At 51.1% G+C, this 25,910-nt stretch overlaps 1 protein-coding gene across 3 annotated transcripts in view; it reads right to left on the bottom strand.

Annotated features, from left to right (window-relative positions):
- The window catches only part of GAS7 (growth arrest specific 7), a 209,869-nt gene extending 192,475 nt beyond the window's left edge, over nucleotides 1–17,394 (bottom strand). The window contains exon 1 of one of the 3 annotated variants that reach the window (XM_072821132.1): nucleotides 17,155–17,394. In XM_072821132.1, the coding sequence (XP_072677233.1) occupies nucleotides 17,155–17,337 (183 nt within the window). In that variant the 5' untranslated portion in view covers nucleotides 17,338–17,394. The remainder of the gene's footprint in view (nucleotides 1–17,154) is intronic. The other 2 variants (XM_072821131.1, XM_072821130.1) reach the window with 2 other exon arrangements.
- Nucleotides 17,395–25,910: the final 8,516 nt, after the last annotated feature.

Genomic DNA, 25,910 nt, shown 5'->3' with positions numbered 1-25,910 from the left:
TCCACTGAGGGGCTGCGTGACAAGAAGAGCAGCCCTGGACCAGGGAATACCAGTCTGGGAAACAAACTTTCAGACAAGCCCTGCCTCCCATCCACGCTCGAGCATAGCTGTCTTGGGGGGCCTTGGTCCTAGTCAGGGGCAAAGGGCATAGGACTCAGGCCACAGCAGCCTCTGGAGGCCCCCAGGAGTGCCTGGCAATGCTCTGGCCAAGCCCCAAATTAAACATCTCCCCTTGAGCTGGGCTCCCCCGTCCCCACCTCTACCAAATACACCCGGAATGAGGGAGCAGCCTGCCTGTATTTTTACCCTGGCTACTCTCTCCTGGGCGAGGCTAAGGAAGTCCATCGGCAGCTCTAAACCTCATCAGGATTTCTGCTGCCACTGCCCCCCCACACACACACACAGGGTTCCTTGAGGGCACACCCAGATCAGGTCTCCGAGCCTCGTCTGAGCACCCACAAACCCCGGCTCACCGAGCCTCTCTGATCCCAGACTCCCAATCAGCACCCATTTATCATCTGGCCACAGTGGCAAGCGGACACCCCTAATTTTTCTTTTTTGGGGGGAGTGGGTTCTAAAAACCAAAGATTGCTTCCTCTTTTAATTTTTTTCAATATTTTATTTATTTGAGAGAAAGAGAGAGAGCACAAGCAGGGTGAGGGGCAGAGGGAGAAGCAGGCTCGCCTGAGCAGGGAGCCCGATGTGGGGACTCGATCCTAGGACATTAGGATCATGACCCAAGCCAAAAGGCAGACGCTTGAATCGACTGGGCCACCCAGGCGCCCCTGCCTCCTCTTTCCAAAGCAGGGAGTCAGACACACGAAGACGCTGCCCTCTCCCCTGGGTGGGCTGAGGGAGCCCAGAGGGAAGACTTTTCCTCTGTTTCCTGGAGAAAAAGGATGAGCACAAAGCCTCCCGAATGGACCACCCCTTCAAAGAGCCCACCATGGTGCCCAAACATTGCAGGTGGCAAGCCCAAGGAGGCAATCACTGTCCCCTCTGTCATGTGACAAAACACATCAACTTTAAAATATCCAGAGGTGGACCGTCACCCTCACTCTGAGAAGCAACCTGCCCGGTCAGGGGCCTGTCTCTGGAGAGAGAATGCGATCCTCTGTGTCTGCAGGCTGGTTTATCTGCCACGTGCTCTAGGATAAGATTCTCCTTAATTACTGACCTGTAGGTAAAATTCCAATCTCGGTCACACCCAGGAGGATGTATCATACCTAGGGAGGGAGGGTCCTCCTGGAAGGAGACTTAGAAGACATCTCAAAACAAGAATTTCTGTTTAGGTTCGTAATCTAAACACACCATGACAAAGCTGAAGATCCATCCCTACAAGGATGCATCCTCCTCGGGAAAGCACACGCTCGCTCGGTGATGCTAAGCCTGGCAATAAAGGGATTTGGAGGACCTAAGATAATAAAATGAGTGAGAGGTGCCCATGTGGCTCAGTTGGTGAGGCGTCTGCCTTCAGCTCAGGTCATGATCTCAGGGTCTTGGGATTGAGCCCCACATTGGGCTCCCTGCTCAGCAGAATCTGCTTCTGCTTCTCCCTCTGCCCCCTGCTCGCGCTCTCTCTTCCTTTCTCAAATAAATAAATAAATCTTAAAAAAATTTAGGGGCACCTGGGTGTTTCAGATGGTTGAGCGTCTGCCTTTGGCTCAGGTCATGATCTCGGGGTTCTGGGACTGAGCCCCACATCGGGCTCCCAGCTCCCTCTCCTTTCCTTTCCCACTACTCATGCTCTAGCTCTCTGAAACGAATAAATAGAAAATCTTTAAAAAAATTATTTTAATAAAATGGATTAAGATGACAGTGGCCAAAGGCCAGAAAGACAAGGTGACCAGCAGGAATGGTGACCAAGAGGGTTTCCTTTGCTAAGAAAAAGCCAATACTAATGGCCAGTCCTCTGAATGATGATGGGAAATGAGACAACAGCAGCCACCAGCAGAGACAGACAGAGTCTTGACACCACGCTGTCGCCGGGGCATTTATGCCGAAGGAGACAGTTCTAACTGGCAACGGCGCTCTGATGAGGGTCTTATTATCCCCATTTCAAAGACAGGGAAACTGAGGCCTATGGTCAGATCATCAACACGCCCCAACCCTGATCTGCTCAGCTCTGTCATACCATTGACACCTGATTGCATCCCGACACACCCCAAGCTGAGAGTGCTCCAAATCTGGGATTCTGGGAGGGCCCCAGGAATCAAATCAGCCTGGAGGTTCATTTCCTCCACACCTGTTTTCTCGCTCCAGCAGGAAATAATAAAGATTTGTTGCCCTTTATATACAAGGTGACAATCCCAGTTCACGTACTCGAGGAGTTATTTGCTCCCGCCGTGGAGCCGCTGTGCACACGCTCTGGAGTCGTGCACAGGCTCTTCCCCAGTGTCTTGTTAGCCACGCTCCACAGGCGTGAGATGCGTGGGTGAAGAACAGAGATTCTGTAAGAATGTCACTCTCCAAACTCTTGTATTATTTTTTTCCTCTGCGTGAAGCCAAACACCTATCATGGGTAGCAAACCCAGTGTCTTCATTAGTGGAAATGACTGAACCATGATCCTTTGTATTTTTTTTAAGATTTTCATTTTTGGGGCACCTGTGTGGCTCAGTGGTCGAGCGTCTGCCTTTGGCTCAGGGAGTGACCCCGGGGTCCTGGGATCGAGTCCCACATCGGGCTCCCCGCAGGGAGCCTGCTTCTCCCTCTGCCTGTGTCTCTGCCTCTCTCTGTGTATCTTTCATGGATAAATAAATAAAATCTTTAAGAAAAAAAAAGATTTTTATTTTTAAGGAATCTCTTCCTGCAACGTGGGGCTCAAGCTCACAACCGCAAGATCAAGAGTCATATGCTCTACCAAGTAAGCCAACCAGGTGCCCCAATCCATCCAAAAGCCTACACGCATACATTCATGGGAGTAATATTCATAAGAGCAACACAGGAGAAATAGCCCAAATGTCCATCAATAGATGAATGTAAATAAAATATGGTTCATCCATTGCAGTGGAACATTATTCAGTCATGAAAAGGAATGAAGTCCTGATCCACGTGAAAATATCAGGCTCAGTGAAAGAAGCCAGACACACAAGGCCCTAAGTTATAGGATTCCATTTGTATCATCTGTCCAGAACTGGCAAATGTCTAAGACAGAAGGTAGACTAACGACTACTGAGAGCAGAGTGTTGGGAGAGATGGGGAGTGACTGCTGATGGGTAATGACAGTGATGAAATGACCCGAAACTGGGGCACCTGGGTAGCTCAGTGGTTGAGCATCAGGTCGTGATCCCGGGGTCCTGGGATCGAGTCCCACATCGGGCTCCCCGCTGGGAACCTGCTTCTCCCTCTGCCTCTCTCTGTGTGTCTCTCATGAACAAATAATCTTAAAAAAAAAGGAAATGAAAAAAAAAAAAAAAAAAAAAAGGAAATGACCCAAAATTGATCATGGTAATGGTTGCACCATGCTATGAATATGCTAAAAGAGAAAACAAATCACTGAGGGGCACCTGGGTGTCTCAGTCGGTGAAGAGCCTGCTTTCAGCTCAGGTCATGGTCTCAGGGTCCTGGGATCGAGTCCCACGTCAGGATCCCAGCTCAGCAGGGAGTCTGCTTGTCCCTCTGTCTCTCTCTCTCTCCTCTCTCTCAAATAAATAAGTAAAATCTTTTTTTAAAAAATCACTGAATTACACATTTCCAGAGTATATGAATTATAATTCAATAGAGATGGAAACACAGAAAGAGGAGTACCCGGCTGGCTCCGCTGGAAGACCACGAGACTCTTGACCTTGGAGTTGGGAGTTTGAGCCTCAGGTTGGGGGTGGGTAGAGATGACTTAAAAATAAGAATCTTTTAAAAACAAAATAAACTAATGCAGAAAGAGGAGGGAGTGAAGTACAAGAGAGGGTGGGGAGGAAGGTGACTCAAGGGAGAACAGTTGGCACATGAAAGGACTCAAAAAAGAGGACACAAGGTTGCACCCCAGAACTAAGTGGTTCCATGCCGTGTGGAATAAGTTTATTAAAGTTGTAAATAAATTAAATAAATTTAAAAAATTAAGTTTATTTATTTATTCATGAGAGATACAGACAGAGGCAAAGGGCTCCCTGTGGAGAGCCCGATGTGGGACTCGATCCCAGGACCTCAGGATCACAACCTGAGCTGAAGGCAGATGCTCAACCTCTGATCCACCCAAGTGCACCTTAAATAAATAAATTTTAAACATCAAAAAAAGAAAAAAGAGCATTTCCACCAGCCCTTTGAAACTAACCTGCCCTTTGCTCCAGGACCAGGCAAAGATGAACAGAAATGCTTCCATCCTGATGCATGTCCATTTGGCCTCCCCCAACCAAAGGCCTTAGCTCATTACAAGAAGGGCCTCTTCAGGGAGTGTCCAGATATCCGGAGACCCATCAGACCCAGGTCAGAAGCAGTGAAGACCATTTAGCCCAGCCTGAGCACCAGCAACCATCACCAGGTGGTTTGCAGATTTCCCTACTTAAACGGGTGGGGTTTGTATCCTCATACCCCTGGACACCCCCCCCAAAAAAAAGTGCTTGGCAGACATGCTACTAAAAGTGTGTGCCCAAGACAACCGCAGCACTACCTGGGAGCCTGTTCCTAATGCAGAGTCTCAAGGTCCACCCTAGACCTTCTGAAACCGAATCTGCATTTAATAAGATGCCAGGGCGATGTGTGCCCATGGGCCACAGGCCGTGACCACAGTATTGCAACCAGACAGTCTGGCAGTGAGAACTCTGAGGGGCCCAGGGGAAAAGCCTTCTCCCCCTCACCCACCCACCCCAGTAGGGCCCCAGCCGAAGCCCCAGTTAACAGGCAGCATTCAACCTGGCATGATGCCCAGGGCTCCTGGGGTGTAAACTCCATTTACAGAGTGTATACAAAGTGCCACTGCTTCCTCGGGCTCTCCTGCCCCTCACGGGAGCCCCATAAAACTGAAGATCCTGCAGCTTGCCCAGGGACTCACAGGCAGCAAGGGCTGGGTCAGGACTTGAACCCGAGGCTGCCACACTCTGGCCCAGCATTCTTCAGGGCCTGCATGGGGGGCACGCGCTCCTGGCCAGCCCCTGAACATGGTCTGTGCAGCCAAACCGCAGGGCTCACCTTCTGGCCCACAAACCAAACGGCACCAGGCCTCCAGCACCCCCTGGGAACTGCTAAACTGCTTTAAGATAGGGAGGCCACACACCCCCGCTGGATGGTTTTCCGAACTCTGATGCTAGCTGGCAGGACCGTCCTGGCTCTCTCCCTGCCCTGAGGGTACACTGCCACCCCCCGGGGCTCACCACTGTACTCCCCAGCCTTTCTTCCTCCAAGGCCAGCTCTGGACCCTGGTCTCGGCAAAGGCCCCAGCAAAGCGATCCTGAGCGCCACCCCCACCCTATTACCAAGGGACCCCTCTGGGCAAGCAGGAACACCAGCTACCACCCCCTCCATCCTACCTTCTCCCCACCTCCCTTTCTGTCCTCAAATTAAATACACTCAAAGATGGGGCGCCTGGGTGGCTCAGTGGTTGAGCATCTGCCTTTGGCTCAGGACGTGACCCCGGGGTCCTGGGATCGAGTCCCGCATTGGGCTCCCTGCATGGAGCCTGCTTCTCTTTTTGGTTATGTCTCTGTCTCTCTGTGTCTCTCATGAATGGATAAATGAATGAATAGACTCAAAGAGCGATCTCATTCCAAAGCCTGTGTTCCTTCTATTCCCCTATGTAGCCTCATATAATCCCCTACAATTTCTTTTACAAAGTAAACAAAATCCAAATTCCAGGATCCAATTATGACCTATAGGCAAACTTAAAAATTCTTAGGTGATTCAAATGCTTTGCTACTCGGAGCACCTTCAGTTCAGGTCAGGATCTCAGGGTCCTTGTATCAAGCCCCATGACAGGCTCCCTGCTCAGTGGGATCTGCTTCTCCCTCTCCCTGTACCCCTCCCCCCACACTCATGCCTGTCCCCCCCAAATAAATAAAATTAAAGAAATTCTTTTTAAAATGCTTTGCTTCTCAAATTACGTCCCACAACACCAACAATGCCATCATCACTTGTGAGCTAGTTAGAAAATGCTAGAATTTGAGGCCCTAGCCCAGACCTACTGAATCAGAAATCAGAATTTTGGAGGCACCTTGGTGGCTCAGTGGTTGAGCATCTGCCTCTGGCTCAGGGCGTGATCCTGGGGTCCTGGGATCGAGTCCCGCATTGGGCTCCCTGCAGGGAGCCAGCTTCTCCTTCTGCCTGTGTCTCTGCCTCTGTCCCTGTGTCTCTCATGAATAAATATATAAAATCTTTTTTAAAAAGAAAAAAAGAAAAAGAAAACAAATCAGAATTTTACCAAGTCCCCATGTGCTTTGTATGCACATGAACGTGTAAGAAGTGCTGTTCTTCCTGCCCTATGGTAACGGGACATTGTACAGGTGGGTTCCAAGCATGTGCTGAAACCAGAAGACAAGCCCCCAGTGCTCAGAAGCTCCTCTATAATGCAAACATTTTAGAGGACACCTGTCCGGCTCAGTCAGTAGAGTGTGCAACTCTTTGGGGCTGTGAGTTCTAGCCCCATGCTGAGTGTCAGCTCTCCAAGGAGCTCAGTGAACTACAACCAAGACAGGGAGCTGAGGGTAGCAGCTCTGCTTTCGGGGAGTCCTTAGGGATATACTGTCCCCTCCAGGGTGACTCTGGCAGGTGACCTAAGAGATTGGAGTTTCACACTTATTCTGTTGGAACGAGAGCCCTTCTAGCGTTTAGCTTAGAAAGATAACTAAATAAAGTCTTTAATAAAAAATAAATAAATAAATGAAAATATTAGACTTGAGTATCAGATGAGATTCTGTGTTGAGTATGTCCTGGGTGATCAACAACTCAGCTTGGTTTTATTTTTCACTCGGAGCACAAGAAAGGCTTGCCGCGATTTATCCAAAAAAAAAAAAAAAAAAACTCCTGATGAGAACAGTAGACTCAAACTTCCTATTTCTATTTCTGAATTATATTACGAATCAAAACCAAATGGCTCAGTGACACTTTTCCGTGAGCCCCTTTACTAAAATAAGGATCCTCTGTCATGATTCAATTAGAGTAAGGACTCGTTTCTACAGAATTTTTAAAATATCATCTCTAAAGAGTTTTTACAACCTAATTAGGTTTTTGTTGACTAATCCCAGAGTTCTCTGTGCATGTGACAAGCAACTGAGAAGGGAGGAGGGATTAGTGCACATGAGACAGAACAATGGATGCTGGGGGCGTCTGGGTGGCTCAGCAGTTGAGCGGCTGCCTTCGGCCCAGGTCGTGATCCCGGGGTCCTGGGATCGAGTCCCACATCGGGCTCCCCTCAGGGAGCCTGCTTCTCCCTCTGCCTGTGTCTCTGCCTCTGTCTCTGCGTCTCTCACGAATAAATAAATAAAATTAAAAAAAAAATTGCATGCTAAACACCAGAAGGGCTCTCGTTCCAACAGAATCAGTATGAAAATCTAATCTCTTAGGTCACCTGCCAGAGTCACCCTGGAGGGGACAGTATATCCCTAAGCACTCCCTGATAGCAGAGCTGCTACTCTCAGCTCCCTGTCTTGGTTGTAGCTCACTGACCCCGTGGAGAGCTGACACATAGCAGGAGCTCAAATATAAATGTTTGGTCTCGGGTGAACCAGAAGTTGTGACACAAAGGAAAAAAAAATCATAGGAAGTGTGGGGTCAGGAAATGATCGCATTTGTTCAAAAAGCATGGGGATATTATCCATTCCTGTGCCCAGCAGAGTGCTGGACGCCGGGATAGCTTAGGGAAGGGCAGAGCAGCTTTGCAAGAATGCTAAGAGTTCATTCCGGCTCTGGGGAGCTAGGGGGAACCTGATAAGGTCTGCACTCTGGCTGAAGACCTTGTGGCAGCTGGAGCTTGTCAGACGTGCAGTAGCTTGGGCCCCATCCTAGGCCCACAGAGCCCGAATCTGCAACCAACAAGACCCAGGGAATGCATTTTGAGAACCTTGCTCTAGAAGCACTGCATTCAGTCAGAGAAGCACGGCTGAAGGTGTGGCCATAAAATACAATACTCACCTGAGACCACACACAACTGGGGCATCCCCTAAATGAGAGCAGTGGTTCCCCAAAGGGAGGTCAACAGAGCCATCCACATACATTCAGCTTGCTCTTTTTCTCCTTCTGAGCACATAGTAGGACCGCTTTGTACCATGACAGGTGTGTTTTGGTCAATGAAATGTGAGCACAAGTATCACATGTCACTTCTGGGCAGAAGCTTTAAGGACTACATGCCGTTTGGCATGGTCACCAGCAAGATGCCAGACGGCGGTGGCTCCTTCATCCCGGGTCCTTCCTGGACGGTCCTGTGGCCTCAAATCAACTTGCGAACAGACTTGCAGGCTGAGGAAGCAGCAGACCTAGGCTGTTTTACTCACCGAGCCCTGGAGGGCGCTGTTTGTTACAGCAGCATATCCTAATCCCTCCTGACTGATACAGCACACAGCCCGCGATGCCAGCATTCTCAGAACACTTCTGTTACTCCCCACGGACAACATCATTACCCGTGGGGAGGACTGCTCTGAAACCTCCGAAGAGCATCACTTAAATTCAATCACCCCTTTCGCTCTTCAGCCTTCACTCCAGCCAATCACCTTCTTTTCTCCTTTCCAGATTTCCTTGGGTATTTATGCTTCTGTCTTATTGTGCCGCATGCTTTTTGGTATGCTGCTTTAAATCCTTCCCGCGACAAGGTGATAGACAGTCACACGTACAGATATACCAGAACTTGGCTCCCACGTGAATTTTGACTGTTTAAATTAAAAAAAAAAAAAAAAAAAAACACTAAATCACCCCTCCTCCCTAGAAAGACAAAGATTTGCTGTAACTGAGGATATTTAAAAGAACGTGGCCGTGGGCCAGCAAGGATTCCTTCAACCTGTTGTCTCCACTCAAGGGTACTTAGAGAATGGCACGGTACAGACAGTCCCTGCTTTTAAAAAGCAATTCATTTCTGGACACACCATCTCTTTTTGCCTTGTCACAAGGCAAGATCTGAAATATGCTAACTCCGTGAAACATTTAGCATCGTTGACCAAATTCTTGTTTGTTTGTTTGTTTGTTTGCTTAATTCAGCGTCACTGTACTCATTGCCTTCTGCCTGCCTGACCTTGTGCTAAGCACACGGGAGCATTATTTTAACCAGTTCCTCCTGGTTAGACAGGTTGCAGCCAATTTACACTTGAGTATTAGAAACAGTGCTGCAGTGGGCTTCCCGACGCCCACAGCTTGCCTATCAGATGCTTCCTGGGCCCAAATTTCTAGAAATGGAATTGCTGGATCAGAGGGCAGGTACACTGTGCAGGCTTTTAGAGCGTATTGCCAAATTACCCTCCAGGGCGCGTATGACGATTCTCCTACACCCCTGCCAACGCTCGTTCTTCTTCAATTTTGACAGTTTTCATTAAAGCAAGTATCTTTCTAAAAACGTGCCACTCTTTGCGGGCACCTGGCTGGCTCAGTCGAAGCCCACGTGACTCTTCATCTCGAGGTCATGAGTTCAAGCCCCATGTTGGGGTATGGAGACTGCTTCAATAAATAGAAAACTTTAAAAAAAAAAAACATTAAAAAAAAACAATTAAAAATAAAAACTTGCCATTCGTTGATTTCTAGTGAGATTTTGTCTAGTGACAACTTTGTCTCTCTTTTCTTATCAAGCGTCTACCGGTGTTCTCGGACATATTCCTCTATTTTTGTTTTAATAATTGATAAAAAGCACACTGTGCATTCAGGATACTAATATCTTCCTGTTTGTATCTGCTTCTGCCTTGTATTTCAAGGAGGAGGTCTCCAGTGGCAGAGTGGACAGACGAGTCACAGATGAGGAGGATGCAGTAGGTGCTTGTGACTCGACCCACACAAGAGGCTCCACACCTGCCCACTTCTCACCAACTCCTGCCACCACCATGCTTCCCTGCCTACCCTCCTCAGCCCAGATGCGCTTCCCAAACCAAATCAGAGCACGCCCTGCCCTGCAATCGAACTTTCTGTCCCACTTTGGAAAAGTAGCCACCACGCACCAGAGAGAAACGCTAATTATGTAACATGCCGCAACGCAGGGCAACAACGGCAATCGTGTTACACTACAGAAGTGAATCAGATTAGCATGTTGAACACCTAAACTTTACGCAGTGTCAGATGTCAAATGTGTTCTATTTTTAAAAATCTTGGGTAGAGGGGATCCCTGGGGGGGCTCAGCGGTTTAGCGCCTGCCTTTGGCCCAGGGCATGATCCTGGAGTCCCGGGACCGAGTCCCACATCGGGCTCCCTGCGTGGAGCCTGCTTCTCCCTCTGCCTGTGTCTCTGCCTCTCTCTCTCTCTCTTTCTGTGTGTCTGTCTCTCTCTCTCTGTCTTTCATGAATAAATAAATGAATAAGTTTTATGTATATATATTCCCGGAGTGGGGAGCCACAGCAACAAATATCCAAATACTCTGCCCTCTCTCCTTGTCACATCCCCACCTCTCTTGCCCCTGCTCACTGCCTTCTAGCCATTCTAGAATATTCTGGTTCTTGCAAATATATCACACATACACTCCTCATTAGGATTATCTGTATTGCTTTCTAACCATTCTAGAATATTCTGGTTTTTGCAAATATATCACACATACACTCCTCTTTAGGATTATTTGCATTCGTGGTGTCCTCTGCCTCGAATCACTTCTCCTCTGATACTCACATGGCTCTGCATCACTCAGACCTCTGCTCAGGTATTGCCTCCTTAGAGAAGCTTCCCTGACAGTCTCACCAAACCCTCTCCTGCACCCCACACCCCACTCCACCACAGTACCCTGTTTTACTGGCCCCACAGTACTTAAAAACTATCTCCTTTTTTTTCTAGGATACCATCTCCCTAGCAGGGCATAAGCTTCTTCTCTGTGCCTGTCACTACTTCCCCTTGAGAACTTACAAAAGAGCTCATAGCCCATCCTAGACATTTGGGGTTTGTTGAATGAATGAGTGATCAACTTTTGAACTCTGAAAACTACATACAGCCCATACGCTAAGAATGCCTTTGACATTGTTAAATGGCTGAAAACAAAGCAAAGGAATAATACCACCTGGCCCATGAAAACTGTAAGTCAAGTCTCAGTATCTATAAATAAAGTTTTATTGGAACTCCACCACACCCATTGGCTCTCGGAGCATCTACGGCAGCTTCCCACTCCCAACGGTGGGATGAATAGCTGTGACAGAGACCATATGGGGCACTTTCTTGGCTTCTCACTCCCTCTGGCGCTCTAAGAATCCCAGTGATGCAGCCACAGCTCCACTTTGCCTCTGGGCTCACAAAACCTAATCTGTTTCCTAGCCCTTTACTGAAAAAAGTATGGCATTGCAAGTGAAGGAGGAGAAGTCGCTGAGAGATATCCGAGGGAGGGTGGTGGCAGACAAGGCTTGCTAGCAGGAGAGGGGACAGTAAGAGGGGGACAGTGGGAGCCAAGGTGGAGGACAGAGAAATGGTGGTTTGGCGGGTGCAGATAGCAGGTGGCGAAGAGGTCAGAGAGATTTATGAGTTTAGTCTGGGCATAGGAGTTGGGAGTACCTGGGGACTGCCTCTGGATACCAGCTCAGGAAGTGAAATAAATACAATCAACCAGGAAGGTTACCCTACTAAAACAAATCTTTATCAGACAGTAGAACAGGGGAGATACTAAACATGCAGGGAGGAGGCAGCGAGTCCTCAGGAATCCACAAAACCTCTCTCACAAATTTGTACACCTGTTGCGCTTACCACTCCTCTCCCATGCCCCATCACCATGTGCTCGGATGCCACACGTCCACTTCTCTCCGCAGGTGGAAACACCACCCCAGAAGTCTCACCATGAGCAGAGGGGAGAGGAATCTACGAATGTTGCAATCACGGACGAGCGTGATCAGCCCTGATAGACGGTTAGAAAGCCTATCATGGGTTGCCTGGCCGCAGTGAGTAATCAGGCAGCCAAGTGGGAGAATGATGTTCCCTGGAGCGGCCGCACAGAAATCCTAACGCCTCCCAGGAATACAAGGCTTCCCCAGTTTACCGAACATTTTCTTTCTCCAGGAGGGTGGGGATCAGCACCCAGGCTCGCTGACGAGGTCCATCAGACCATCAAATGGAAGATGGCTTTTTTTTTTTCCCAGACTGTAAAGAGTACACGAGAAGGTGAGCCTCTCATTCATGTTTCTAGGTGGTAACGGGCAGCAGGGACTGACGTGGCAGTGAACAGATGTCAGGGATTCCTGCCGACTTGTTGCTAAGGGAACTTTTGTGAAGATGCCCTGAATCCATAGAATCCGTAAGCCCTGCCCACCGCTTTGAAGTCCTGTGGGGTGGCCACTTGACCAGAGCTGCGTGCAGCAGCCTAGAGGGAGCAGAGGCAGACAGAGGGGTGACCTGAAGGTGGATTTTTCAAACAGCACGAGCCGCGAATGCAGGCCGCAGCCCCCAAATCAAAGAGCAGAAATGACTCAGTGACAATGGCAGAAAGCCTGTTGGTCTCTTCCGTCCCCGTCACATCCTCAGAGAGACACCAGCCCTACTTACTAAGGGCTTTGTGAACAGAGCTGATAACTGCCTTTAAAAATCTGGCTGTGAGGGACTGGGGATCACAAACCCACTTTGGGTAAGTCTCCCATTACAGAAAGAAAGGCCCTGTATTAAAATCAATTTGCGGAACGTGGCAAGCATCTACTGGATGTCAGGCAGCTCAGATACACCGTGTCTATTAATGGCCAGCACCAAAGAGCCCCAACCTAAAAAGGCTGCACTGGCATGCCAATGGCCCAGCGGATAGACCCATGCTTTAGGGACAGGAAAATCGGGTTTCAAATTCAGCTGCAACATTTATTGGGTGGCCTTTATAAAGAAAGCCCTGGCATCAAAAAAAACCAAAACAAAACAAAAACAAAAAAACAAAAAAAACGGGGGGGGGGGGGGGAGTGTGTGGAGAGAGAGAGAGAATCTCTGAGGATGGCCATGGAGAATTTTCTAACACAACAGCCAAGCCTCCTGCACTTTACCCCGCTCCAGGGGCGCGCTCTCTCTCTCTCTCTCTCTCTCTCTCTCTCTCTCTTTCATTAGTGTGGGCCGGCACTTCTTCCTCTCTAAGGCATCACTGCCCCGCACGTGTTCTCTGTACCTTTCTGGGGATACCAATCTCCAAAATGGCCCTCGATGCACCTGTACCTACACCTGTACTCACCTCCTTCCCACACAAGAATCCCGACTGGTCCTGGGACTCACTTTCCCAATAAAACAGGTCAGAAGGGACATGTCAGCTCTGAGCCCAAGCCTGAAGAGGGCCTGGCAATTTGCATTTTGTATTCTTGGAAGGCAGCCACCGTGGAAAGACTCCAACTCCCTGCTAAAGAGAAAGGTCATGTGCAAGGGCCACGGAGGATAAGACACCATGTGGAAAGAAGGGCCCCCTTGGAAGAACACCAAGGCAACAGATATGGGGGTGCAGGCACCATCCTGGAGTCTCAGGCCAGCTTTGCCTCTGGGACCCCAGTCCTGGATGCATGATGGACACCAACACAGACCAACAGAAGAACCACCCAGCTGAGCCCTGTCGACTCACAGCACGGCGTAAGGTAACAGCAAATGGGTGTTTCGGGGCATGAAGTCTTGGGGTGGCCTGTTTACACAGCAATAGATAAACCCTCATTCCTCAACTATCCACAGCCCAGCCCAGCTCCCTAGCTCCTCGTCTCTTGCACAGCCACACCTTGAAAGCTCCAGCAGCATGTCACAGGAACCCAAAGTGGGAGACCAGCAGGTGGAGAGGAAACAGGAGTTCAAGGGTAATCCCTGCAGTCATCTAGTTCTGCTGGCAAACAGGGTAATTGCTGCACCTCTGAGGGCTACACGCCTCAACCAGATGGTGGCTTCCAAGAGCAGCCCCTAAACCAAGGAAAGCTCTGTTTGTGTTTGCATTCCCTTATTTACCCACAATATTATTTCCCCAAAGCTCTGGGGGTTTCTGAGGATGCCTTCCATTATCTTCCAGGTCCTAAATTTCTTTTCTCTATCCAAGGTTCCTGGCCCTCCAGCCATTGGGTTCCCTCCTCCCAGTGCTCTTTCTCTTCCTCTGGGAAGCTCCACCACCCCCCTTAAGAGGATCCTGGTGGCCAGTCCTTGTCCCCATGTCCCTCCAGGGCCTTCTCAGCCCCCACTTTTCCACTTAGGCTGATGAATTCCTGGAAGCTGCTTTCTAGAAGCCAAGGAAGTGCTGGGCCCTTGTACCATTTCGTTGGTGGCCTGACCTAAGAGATTCCCCCTGGGGGAACCAGGACCAGAATCTCCGCTCCCCCAGGGCTGGCTGACCTCCAGGGCAGATCTTGCAGCTCTGTCAGAGTTAGCTCCCAGCTCCCCTCCACGGGGCATGCTTCTTGCAAAGCCAGGGCCTCTCAGTCCTCCTTTCTCCATATGAACAAGAAAGGAATCCTTGGGGAGTGACCATTTTGCATGTGTTTGCCCTCAACCGGAAGTACCCTTCCACCAGGATGGGGCTTCTCAGTAGGACTCTTTTTACCATAGACCCAAAGGTCCCCTGCTCCCAGCTGTGGCCTTGCCATCTGATGCCTCCCCCAGGAGGCGGTGCCACCCATTTGGTCTCCCCAGAATCTCCCCTGGCCTTGATCTGCATGCCCCCAGCGGGCTCCGGGCCAGGCACCCCCTGGTGGACATCCCATGAGCTTCTCCTGGAAGCTGGCTAGCTTCTCATGAGCCAGCCTCCTGGCTTCTGCACCAACTTCCAACTTGGATGAACACCTGGCCGTGGCTTCTCCAGACTCAGTGTGTATCACACACTGGCCAGTCCACCTCCAGCAACTCCCCTGGGCGTTGTGCACTGTCCCCTAACCAAGGCTGTCTTTGGGGACTCACCCCATCCCAAGGGGCTCTACCCACATGTCCTCCATCCCTCGGCCTTGAGATCCAGCTGGCTCACAGATGAGGTTTCCAGATACAGAGGGCCTCGTCTCCAATCCTTCCTCTGGGAACTGCCACCTGCCTTGACCCTGAAAAGTCCCAGGGCCCAGGCCCATCCCTGCCTCCACCTGTGGGAAGGCCAGCAGCCTCCCTGTGAAACCAAACTGCCGGCTTAGCAGGAGAGATGCTCCAGGCGGGAAGGAGCCACTGCCCTCATTTTAGCCCCAGTCCTCAGCCTCCCCGCAGGGATGCTGTCGGCATGCCTCGTTTAGAACAGACACAGGTGGAGAGGGTAACATTCAGCTGTCTGAGCCCCTGAGCCAACGTGCAAGCATTATTACTAACCCTGGGGCAACTGCCTTCAGCTCCAGTGCCTGCCTGTGAATGGGCTCAGTGCTTCCCCCTGCACTGAGTGGGCAGGGGAACCGGCACCCAGTAGGTGCTCAAGAAACCGAAGCCCTTCTCGGCGGTGTTGCTCCCACAGATGGGCACTTCTGGTGCGTGTCACCCGCTGGGAGTTGATATGACAGCCCCTTACGCACCAGAGATTTCCTAAGCTTGCACACGCCATGGGACGTGACTGACACACCCAACACTGTCCCAGCTGGTCAATCTGTTTGTCTCCTGGGTCTGGTTCACCCTCCCTTCCCCAGAGGAAAAAAGCAGAGCCTGGCCCGCTCTCGTCAGCACAGCCTACCAACCCACCAGTCTCGCCGCCCCCCCCCCCCCAAAACAGCTGGCTGCGCCCAGCCAGGGATGCTCCCCACCGGACAGACCTCCAAGGGCCAAATTTCCACAGCTGCATTTCCTGGAAAAGTGTGGCCACCAGAGGAATTCTACAACAGGGGTCTCTCCCAAGGCTTCTAGCCAGACACAAGGAGGCTGCAGGTCCTCGTAGGAAGCCATGCACTTGCTTGCTTCACATCTGAATCCTGGGGAAGGAACCCAAAAAGCTCAGAGACACACCTGAGCCTGCCTTACGCACACAGGTTCCTCAAAACAGAGAACCACGGGGGTTCCCCAACCTACTCCTCCACTCGGCCATGAAATCTCTTTTAGCCTCAGTTTTGCTCGAATGCTACTTATCCACTTAGAGGGGGATTTTCTCCTTCTCCTCTCGACCCAAAAGAGACATCATGTACCTCTACGGGGCCAGGCTCTCGGTCTGGCAATATTTCCACAGGACGTGTCTCAGCAAACTCACCCGCAATCATTTTGCCCCATCCGTCCATCCTTTCTTTCCTTTCCCTTTTTTGAGTCGCACCCAGCGGTTTCTTTCAAAACTTGCTACTTTGTTCTTGGGGAAGTAGGTCAGGGGTCAAATTATAAACACCCGGCCTCGGTGATTTGGGAGGTGTTTGGGCAGAGGGGTTGATACATATCTACACAGTGGTGGGTAACCCCCCCCCCCACCCCGCCTTTGAAGTCTGGACAACAATCCTGGGGGTCGGTTGCTTTTTAGGAAAGGGTATGTGCTATAAGGTCACTCCTCCCCCCCACCCCTCCCCCGCCCCCACCAAAGGACTTAAAAAGCTTGGGACCCCACTCTGGCTGTGACCATGAGCTCAGCGATTAGAGGACAACAGAGAGGCCTCCCAACTGTCACCCAGACAATAAACAGCCCGCCGACTTGGCTCAGCAGGTCCTGTGCAGCCCTGGGCGCGGGCCAGAACCCCAGGCACAGGCCACTCTCAGGCTCCGGACCAGGGCAGGGGCGCTGGGCGCCGCTGGGTCGGGCGCGCGGCTCGGGCTGGGGGCCAGCCGGGCTGGGGGCCCGCAAGTGAGCGGCCCCGGGCGGCCGGGCAGCCCGACCCCGAGCAGCGCGACCGTCCGCGGGCGGCACCGGGGGCCCGGGCCATGCCACTCTCCGGATCCCGACTCCGCGGCCCTCGGCCGGCCCCCGCCAGCGCCCGCTCCCGAACTCTCACAGGCAACAAGTTCTCCCTCCTCCGGCCGGCCGCGCCGTGCTCGGGAGGCCCGGCGCGGGGGGCGCTCCGGGGGCGATCCCCGCGCGGCCCGGGGTCGGGCGCCAGCCGCTGCCCACCCCCCCCGCCCCGCGGCCCCTGGGCGGGGGCGAATCCCCGGGCATCCCCGGCGCGGGCAACAGGTACGCGGGCGCGCGGCACCGCAGCCCCCGGCTTCCGCGCCCCCCGCCCCCGCCCCGCCCCGCCCCACCCCGGCCCGGCCCGGCCCTCGCCCCGTACCTCCAGCAACTGCACGTAGCTCGCCGGGAACCAGCCGCGGAGCCCGTCCTCCTTCTCGCCTTCCCACCAGCCGCCGTCCGGGACCTGCAGCAGCGTGATCAGCTCGCCCGCGGCGAAGCGCAGCCCCTGGCCGTGCCGCTCCCCGGAGAAGGGGTACAGGGTCCGGCAGCGGGCGCCGGACATGGCCTTGGCGCCCGGGCTCACAGCGCAGCCTGCATCCCGGCCGAGCCCCGCGGGCTGGGCAGCGGCTCCGCGGGGTCCCAGGCGCCCGGCGCTCCGGGCTCCCGCGCTCTGGGCGCGCGCCGTCTCGGGGGTGCGCGGGGGTCCCCGGCCCGGCGGGGGACGCGCGCGGCGCGCAGGGCAGCGGAGCCTCGCGGAGCGGGCGGAGCAGGCGGCGACGCCCCCGGGCCGGGCAGCTCGCGGCCCCAGCTCCGGGCGGGGGGGCGGGGCTCAGGGGGAGGAGACCCAGGCGCCGCGGGCTCCGGAGACAACTTCCCGGGGACGCGGGGCGCGGGCTGCGGCCGCGAGGGCCGGCGGGGGCCGGGGCCGCCCGGGCGCGCGGAAAGGCGCGGCTGCCGGGGGAGGCGGGATCCCGAGCATCGCGGGGGCCCGGGGCCCGGCTCGGCGGCGAGGGGGCGGCCGGGCGCGGCGCGGAGGGGGCGGGCGCCGGGCTGGCCGAGCGGGGCTCGCGCGGAGGCGAGGGGCGGGCCGGGGGCTGGGCCAGGGCGGCCACGCCCGCGGAGGCCGGGCGCTCCCTCGCCGAGGGCAGGTCGCCGGGGAGGGGTCTCCGCGCTCGCACCGCCGCCTGCCCAGGCCGCCCCTGGCGCCGGGACCCGCGACGCCCTCCCGCGCCGGCTCGGCGGGGCTGGTGGCCGGTGGCGGCCGGCGCGGAAGGGCGCCTGCTCTTCGGGGCGCCCGCGAGGGCACGGGTCTGTGGCCGCCGATGTCGGGGTTGTGCCCGGGGCTGAACGTGGCTCACGGGAAACCGAGCCCTGGGGGAAGGCAGGTTGGAAGGCTGGCGCCCAGGTGCCGCGCTGGAGGCACCGAGCGGGGAGGCGACGAGCTGGACCCGGCGGGATTGGAAGCCAGGTCGGTGAGGACAGAGGGAGGAAGGGGGAGAGGTGCGAGGAGCAGCCCCCAGCGCTGTGCCTGCAGAGGGGAGGCCGGCCCGGGGGTACCCGCCCTCCTGCAATCCAGGCGGGCCAGGCTGGAGGTCGACGCTCACCTACTCAATCGACAAACCTGGGGAGGCCGCCCCCTTCCATGCAATGAGCCAGGTACCTACAAAGATCGTCTGGGCACGGCCCGCTCTCCAGGGCCCAGAGGACGTGGATGCCGAAGAAACGACCTTGAACCGGACCTTGAACCGAGGGTTGAGAAGTAAAAGAAAGTGGACTTCTTCATTAGCTTACTCTAAAGGAAAACTTGAAGTCTATTTCCTAAGCTGTAAATAACTGGACCCTTTAATCTCTCTGCAAGCTTCAAATTGCCTCCCCTTGGATCCTGCTCAGTAATCTTCCTTGGCTCCCTGTTGCCTGTTAAGTCAAGTGCAGACCTCTCAGCCTGTGCCCTTCAGACTCTGCAGTATCTCCCCTGGCCTCATCTCCCATATTTGTCTAGATACCCTCTTCCAAAACCATCCCGCTGGGCCTTAAGATCTTGCTTATCTTTCAGTGCTTCTCAGTCCTGGCTGCACATTAGATTCACCTGAGTGACTTTCTCAGATGCTCGTGCCCAGGCCCACCCCAGTTTTGGAAAATCCACATTGAGCCCTGTGGTCTGCATTTCAACCATTTTGCCTTGAGCCGCCTCAGCCTGGCCTCTGGCCACGGGCAAGCTGACAAATGCACGTTGCTTATAACAGTCCATCGATTGCAAATGCGCAAACCCTTGCTTGGCTAGAAACACGGGGAAACAGACTGCACCGCAGTCACCACGGGGCATCCCTGAAAGCAGAGCTGCAAAATTTGATGTAGGGAACGGTCTGGAAAAAGTAAGTGACCTGATCGGTTACAAAGGCCTCAAATTCCTCCGAGGGGAAGGCGGGGCATATGTGACTGTTAACAGACCGACCTCAGGTTTCATATCTGATGATAAGGCCCAGCTAAGGTTGGAAGGCCAGACCGGAGCCTTCTTGCAACTCCCAAATCTTCCATGGTGCGTGTGAGCAACCTGGAGATCCAGTGTGGACTCAGAAATCTCAGCCTGCAGGGCATCCCAAATGCCCCAGCCCCAAGTGGCCTGCCCCAGACGGTTCTGCAGCGCCAAAATTGGTAACGGCTGGTGGTTTTTCAGTTCTTCCTCTGTGTTCCTGTACTTCTATGAGCGACTTTGGTTACTGTCTCTAATCCACAGGTAGAGAAAAGAAGCTCAGAAGGTAGGACTTGCCTAGCGCAGCAGAACCAGGCGTAGAGCTCGGATCAGGGCTGCTTCCTCTTGTCTACTCTGCCCGAGTCGGGGATGTGTGTATCCTAATGCCCCAGCCACAGACAGCATCTTAGGATAGGGCTCTCTGGTTGATACCCAAGGTGAGTCTGGATAGATTTGCCTGGCCTGGCAGTCAGCAGAACTCCTGTCCCTGATCTCTTACTGATGAAGTAACTTGGACAACACCTAACACCCCAACACCCTCAGGTCTGTTTCCCCATCTGTGATTGGTGTCTGAATCCAGTAGCTGGAACATGGCCCTCAAGATGGTTAAATGTAGTTCCGTGGCTCAGTGTAGGCTCTGGCCTCCCTATCTTCAAACCCCAGTTTCGCCACTTACCAGCTGTGTGCCCTTGGGCAATTGACTCAACCTCTCTGAGCTTCATTTTCTCCATCATTAGAAGATGATAGTAGCACCTCTATTTTCGTGATTAGGAGGATTAAATAAGTAAAAATTAAGCCATGTAGAGTAATACCTGGCATTAGCAATTATTATTAATCTAGTCTGATGGTCCTGGCTGTTTATTATCTAACACTTGTTTTCGAACTAAGATTTCTAAGGCCATAATAAGCAGGAACTTATGTCATCTTTGGGATGCCAAAAATGTAAAGAAACACACCCGGGGTTACTGTTTCCTCATAAGATCTTGAAGGAAAGATGAGTGTCTCCATCCAACCCTCCCTCCCTTGCCTTCTTCCTCCCCTGATCTTTTATCACTATCTTGAACTTTTATTTGAATCTTTAATTATTTAACTTCTTTGAACCCAAGTCTTATTTCACTTGGGTTTTACTAAGTGAAACCTATTTTACTAAGTAGTCTCTTAGTAACTCAGGGGAGGGAGTACATGTTTGTTTTTCGTTCTTAAGGGCTAACGTCAAATCCTGCACAAAGTAGGCATTTGGCACTTCCTGAATTCGTTTTGCAATATGAGCGGGTCTGAACCCCTGCTCATTTTCAGATTTTCCATATTGCCGAGTTACTCCATAAACACATGTGTTAGAACATCTGGATTAGACTATAAACTCCTCAAAGCAGGCTTTCGTCTCTCTCTCTCTCTCTTAGCTTTCTCTCGACACCATGCATTTATTTGATAACTACGGGCTGGCGGGGATGTCTTTTCTCTCCAAGACAATCTTCTGTGCCTTTCCATCATCAGCCTATGGATGGCAGAGAAATCTCAGGGTTTCGGTTTCATAAAAAGTTAAACATGGATTTGCCATATGACCCAGCAATTCTCTCCTGGGTATCTACTTAAGAGAAATGAAAACAAAAGGCCACACAAAAACTTGCGGTGCAGCACTATTTTGAAATCCCAAAAGTAGAATTAATGCAACTATCCACCAGCTGATGGATAGATAGATGAGACGAGGTATACTCATACAGTGAAATATTCACTCAGCCAAGAAAGTACTGGACCACTGACACACCTGACACAGGCTACAATGTAGAAAGACCACAAAGACGCTATACAGAGTGAAAGAAGCCAGATACAAATTGTGGGTGGCCTGGCTGGCTCAGTCAGAAGAGCATGCAGCTCTGGATCTTAGGGTCATGAGTTTGAACCCCACATTGGGTGTAGAGATTACAATCAATCAATCAATAAATAAATAAATAAACAAACAAACAAACAAACTTAAAAAAAAAAAGGCTACATATTTGTATGATTACATTTCTAAGAAAATTCCAGAAAAGGCAAATCTATAAGAGACAGTAAATTAAGATTAGCAGTTGCCTGGGGCTGAGAGCAGGAATAGGGGGAAAAAGTAGATGGTCATGAGGTTTCTTTTTGGGATGATGACAATGCTCTAAAATTTGATTGTGGTTGGGATTGTGCAACTCAGGAAATCATTGGATTGTATACTTAAAACAAGGAAAAGTTTGGGTATGTAAATTATACCTCAATAAAGCCGTTACAGAAACCAAAATGTAAACAAGGATATACAAGGGCCTCATTCATTCTTTGGGGACTCCCTTTCCGTGCCAGTTCATTCAACAGCAGCCTGAAAGACCAACCAAAATGGCTAAGTTTCAGGCTTGGGGCTAACGAGACAAACATGGCAGAATAACTAGGGAATTCCTATACGTCAGTAGGAAAAATATGGGTGACTCCTCAGGACACCTGGTGGCTCAATGGTTGAGCGCCTGCCTTGGGCTCAGGTCGTGATCCTGGGGTCCTGAAATCGAGTTCCGTATCAGGTTCCCTGCATGGAGCCTGCTTCTCCCTCTATGTCTCTGCCTCTCTCTCCCTCTCTCTCTCTCTCTCTCTGTGTGTCTCATGAATAAATGGATAAAATCTTTAAACAAAAAAATATATATATGGGTGACTCCTCAGAAAAAAAGGCAAAAGACTTGGACAGGCATTTCCCAAAAAAGATACCCAAACAGCCAATAACAACACATCCAAAGGCACTCAACCTCGGTAGTCTTTAGAAAATGAAATCAAAATCATAAGGAGGTAGCAGTATGCACCCATGGAAATACAAAAACAAAAAAATATAATAAGTATATTTATAAATAAAACTGAAATTTACAAAATGGATGGTAAATATAAAAACAAGAGAGAAAATGCTCCATACTGATAAGGACACAGTGCTCCCAGAGCTCTCCTACACTGCTGGCTGGAGCCCTTTGGAAAATGTGATATTCAGCAAAGCTGACTCATAGCATCCTCTGTGACTCATCCATACCCCTTGTAGGTATTTGCCCAACTGAGATGTGTTCATATGTGAGTGAACAACATAAACAATGTATGCGATGTGCATGACAGCAGTATGCTTATTAGCCCAAAGCTGAAAACAGCCCAAAGTCCATCAAGAGTAGAGTGGGTCCCTAAGGGGCGCCTGGCCTGCTCAGTCGGTAGAGCATGCGACTCTTGATCTCAGGATCCTGAATTCGAGCCGCTCCATGCTGGGAGCAGAACTTACTTTAAAAAAAAAAAAAAAAAAAAATGTTTTCAAGAAAAGAAAATATCATATTATAAAATAAATAATAAAATGTTATAGTCCCTGACCTCAAAGAATCTAGATTCTAGAGTGATGTTTTCCAAACTTCTTTGATGGTACAGCTCCATCAGTAAAACTCCCAAACATCTGTATTTCTATTATTTATAAATACATGCACCGCTCAATGGATATGCATAATACACAGAATTGAAATGTTAAAAGAATTACATTAAAAAAAAAGAATTACATTAAAATCTGTATTATCTGCAAGCAGAGGTTCTTATATATTATATTCCTGTACCACAATGGAGGTTTTGTGTGCTTCTTGGGAATCAGGGATCTTGAGAATCAGCTTCGAGAAGATAGTGGGCTGGAAGAGAAATTCGGGGTACTGGAAATAAACTTTTTTGGAATCATGGCTTTGGAGAAAATAACTGGGCGCAGTTCTCCTCCTGGAGTCTGGGAGAAGCCTGGCGCTGGGCCTGTGGGATTGTTCATCATCTCCCCAGTTCTCCCATCTGGAATCTGAGACGGGTCCAGCCAAAGATTGCGAAACTTAAGTATTGTAAAGCCAAACTAAAACGGAGTCACTTCTGTCAGGGACAAAATGGAAATGGCCAATGCAGGCACGTAAAGGGGAACTTAACCTGGTCTTACAGGATTTTACGGCTCTTCTAGAACACCAGCCAGTCCTCAAATGCCAAGTCTGCTCAGGCCATCTCTGGATTTCCTCACTCCCCTGATTCTGCTACCTTTATCCAAATAAGAAAGAAGACCACCAGCTGACCAATCAGATTGAAAAATAAATAAAATAAAATAAAATAAAATAAAATAAAATAAAATAAAATCTAAAACTAAAAACTTGTGCATTTACCCCTAAAAACCCTTTAGTCTGTGAGCAACTCTGAACTCATTGCTCCTGTAGCCCTGAGCACTAAACTCATCTTTCTGCTTTGTTTAATTCAGTATGCAGAATTTGGTTTTTGATGGCATGTTTAAGAATCACTCGAGGACACTGTTAAAACACAGTGGCTATGCCTGAGCCTCTCCCCCAGAGATTCTTACTTGGTGGGTCAGGGAGGGGACCCAGGAAGCCGTGTTTTTAACAAACTCCCAGATTATCCTGCGGGAGTCCTCAAGCCTGTACTTTGTGAAACACCATGCTAATGGGGTCCTTAAAAACCAAGGTGGGAGTCCCTGGGTAGCTCAGGCTGTTGGGTGTCTGCCTTCAGCTCAGGTCGTGATCCCAGGGTCATGGGGTCGAGCCCCAGTGGGGAATCTGCTTCCCCCTACTTGTGATCTCTCTGCCTATCTCAAATAAATTCATTAATTTAAAAAAAAAAAAGGAAGAAGAACGTCATTTAGAAATAAGAAAGGTTTACAGTTGTAAGGAGTAAGAAAGGTATCCGGGCATTTGAATGGATGACAGGGAGCAGAAGCAGGGGCAGGGGCAGGCTCAATGTGGGAGGCAGAGCACATACATAGATAACAGGGCTGGAAAGGGTCGGGGGGAGAGACAAGCAGACCCACCTCTCTCCCAGGCAGGCCCCCCACCCCCCTCACAGGCACTGGGAGCCCCAGCCTTGCTTCCCCCAGAAAGCTGGGAGGGATCTCATTTGCAAAAGGAAGCCTGGTGGGAAGGAAAGAGAAAGAGAGAAGAAATTAAGGACGTTGTATATGGGACCCAGAAATCACATTCAGAAACAGAAATCCATCTTTTCACTGGTCTTGGCAGTTGGATGGCAAAAGAACTTTCTGCCCCATTCCGTCCCGCCCCTGGAGGCAGCGGGGATGTATGAAATGAGACAGCCCTTTGGGAGTAAGTGATTACAAATTATGCACCGAGGAGCCCAGCAGAGATAGGCAAAGCCATATAAAAGAGAAAATCTGCAGGGCCAAGACCCACCTCCAACTTCATGGCTACTATTAACATATCTGAAGCTTGGACGCCTTTTGATGAGTATCCCAGGCTGTGTTTCTTACCCCAAAGGCAACCCACACCGACCCCTAATTTCTTTCCCCGACAGGGTGGCTGAAGCTGGGGTTTTCATCCATAAGTGGTGCCCCTCTCTTAACAAAGTGTGAAAGTAGTTCTAGAGTGTTCCTTCAAAGGAGCTCCAGCTGACCCCAATCCCTGGAGATTCTTAAGCTTTGCAAAAACCGCACACGAGCTGCTGGCCAAGGAGGCCTGTCAGGAGTAGCACGTTTCTTTCTCGGAACAAAGCCCCACCGCGCGCATCTCTATTCTTCTGAGGACTAAAAATAAATTCGGAATTAATCACAACAGAAAAGGAACAGTCTCTTCGAGGACTATAATTAGCTCTCAGTTTATTAATGAAGGCTCCCATTATTAGGCTCGTCCAAGCCCCAAATTTTTGCTTACTAATGACACGCCTAGGACAAGTGGCTTCACCTCCCGAAACTTCCAGCTGTAGAATCTTCTCGTCTGCAGAGCAGAGGCAGTGATGATACCTGTTTCATGAGACCGTGGGAAGGAGCGGTCGCAGGACGCCATCTGGGGAATGTTCCTGCTCAAAGGTCCACTCTCCCAACGTGGTAGAGGTGCAGCCAGAAGCCAGAGGGTGGTCCGTGGAAAGGTCCAGGCCTGGTATCATAAGGAGGTGGGAGTAATGCTTATTTATTCTCTAGACTGGTACAAATTCCTGCCAGAGCCTTCCAGAACAGCCTCAGTGAGGAAACAGGATCCCAGCAGGATCTCCCGGTGAAGCCAAGGAGGTTTTCCTAAGCCCTTCCCACGGTCACCTGGAGGTCATTGCCTGAGAGGCCTGAAGTAGTCCTCGCCGACGCCTGAGGCAGCCTGGAAGCCTGACAGAACGTGCTTCACGAGAAACTTCCAGCAAACTGCCCTTCAAAGCTGCCCCTGCCGGCAAACGCCTGGACTGGCCAGTAGAAGACAAAAGAGCAGGGCCCGGGGTGGTCTCTGGTTATTCCAGGTTGACGGTAGTGGTGGAGAGAGCTCTGCCCTCTCAGAGCCCGACACCCAGGTCCCCCAGGAATCCAGAATTCAAGGAGAATGAGGCAAAAAGGGATTTTGAACAAGAGGCCAGAAATGCAGTCGATATTGTTAACGGTCACAGTGGAGCTACTTCAACGATGGGGCTCCATTATTCTATTTTCCCTACTTTTTTATGGACTTGACGTTTTCATTAATCAAACAGGAAGCATATGCACCTGCACCCACTGGGTGTGCCTGACTCTTAGGAAAGTCCTTCAGAACCTTAAAAAAACTGGGCATCTGGGTGGCTTAGGGGTTGAGCATCTGCCTTCTGCTCAGGGTGTGATCCCGGGGTCCTGGGATCGAGTCCCACATCGGGCTCCCCGCAAGGAGCCTGCTTCTCCCTCTGCCTGTGTCTCTGCCTCTCTC

The sequence above is a fragment of the Canis lupus genome, chromosome 3 (assembly GCF_048164855.1).
Source record: "Canis lupus baileyi chromosome 3, mCanLup2.hap1, whole genome shotgun sequence".
Classification (NCBI taxonomy): Eukaryota; Metazoa; Chordata; class Mammalia; order Carnivora; family Canidae; genus Canis; species Canis lupus.
The sequence above is the reverse complement of the archived record's forward strand: the minus strand, read 5'-3'. Positions and strand labels throughout refer to the sequence as shown.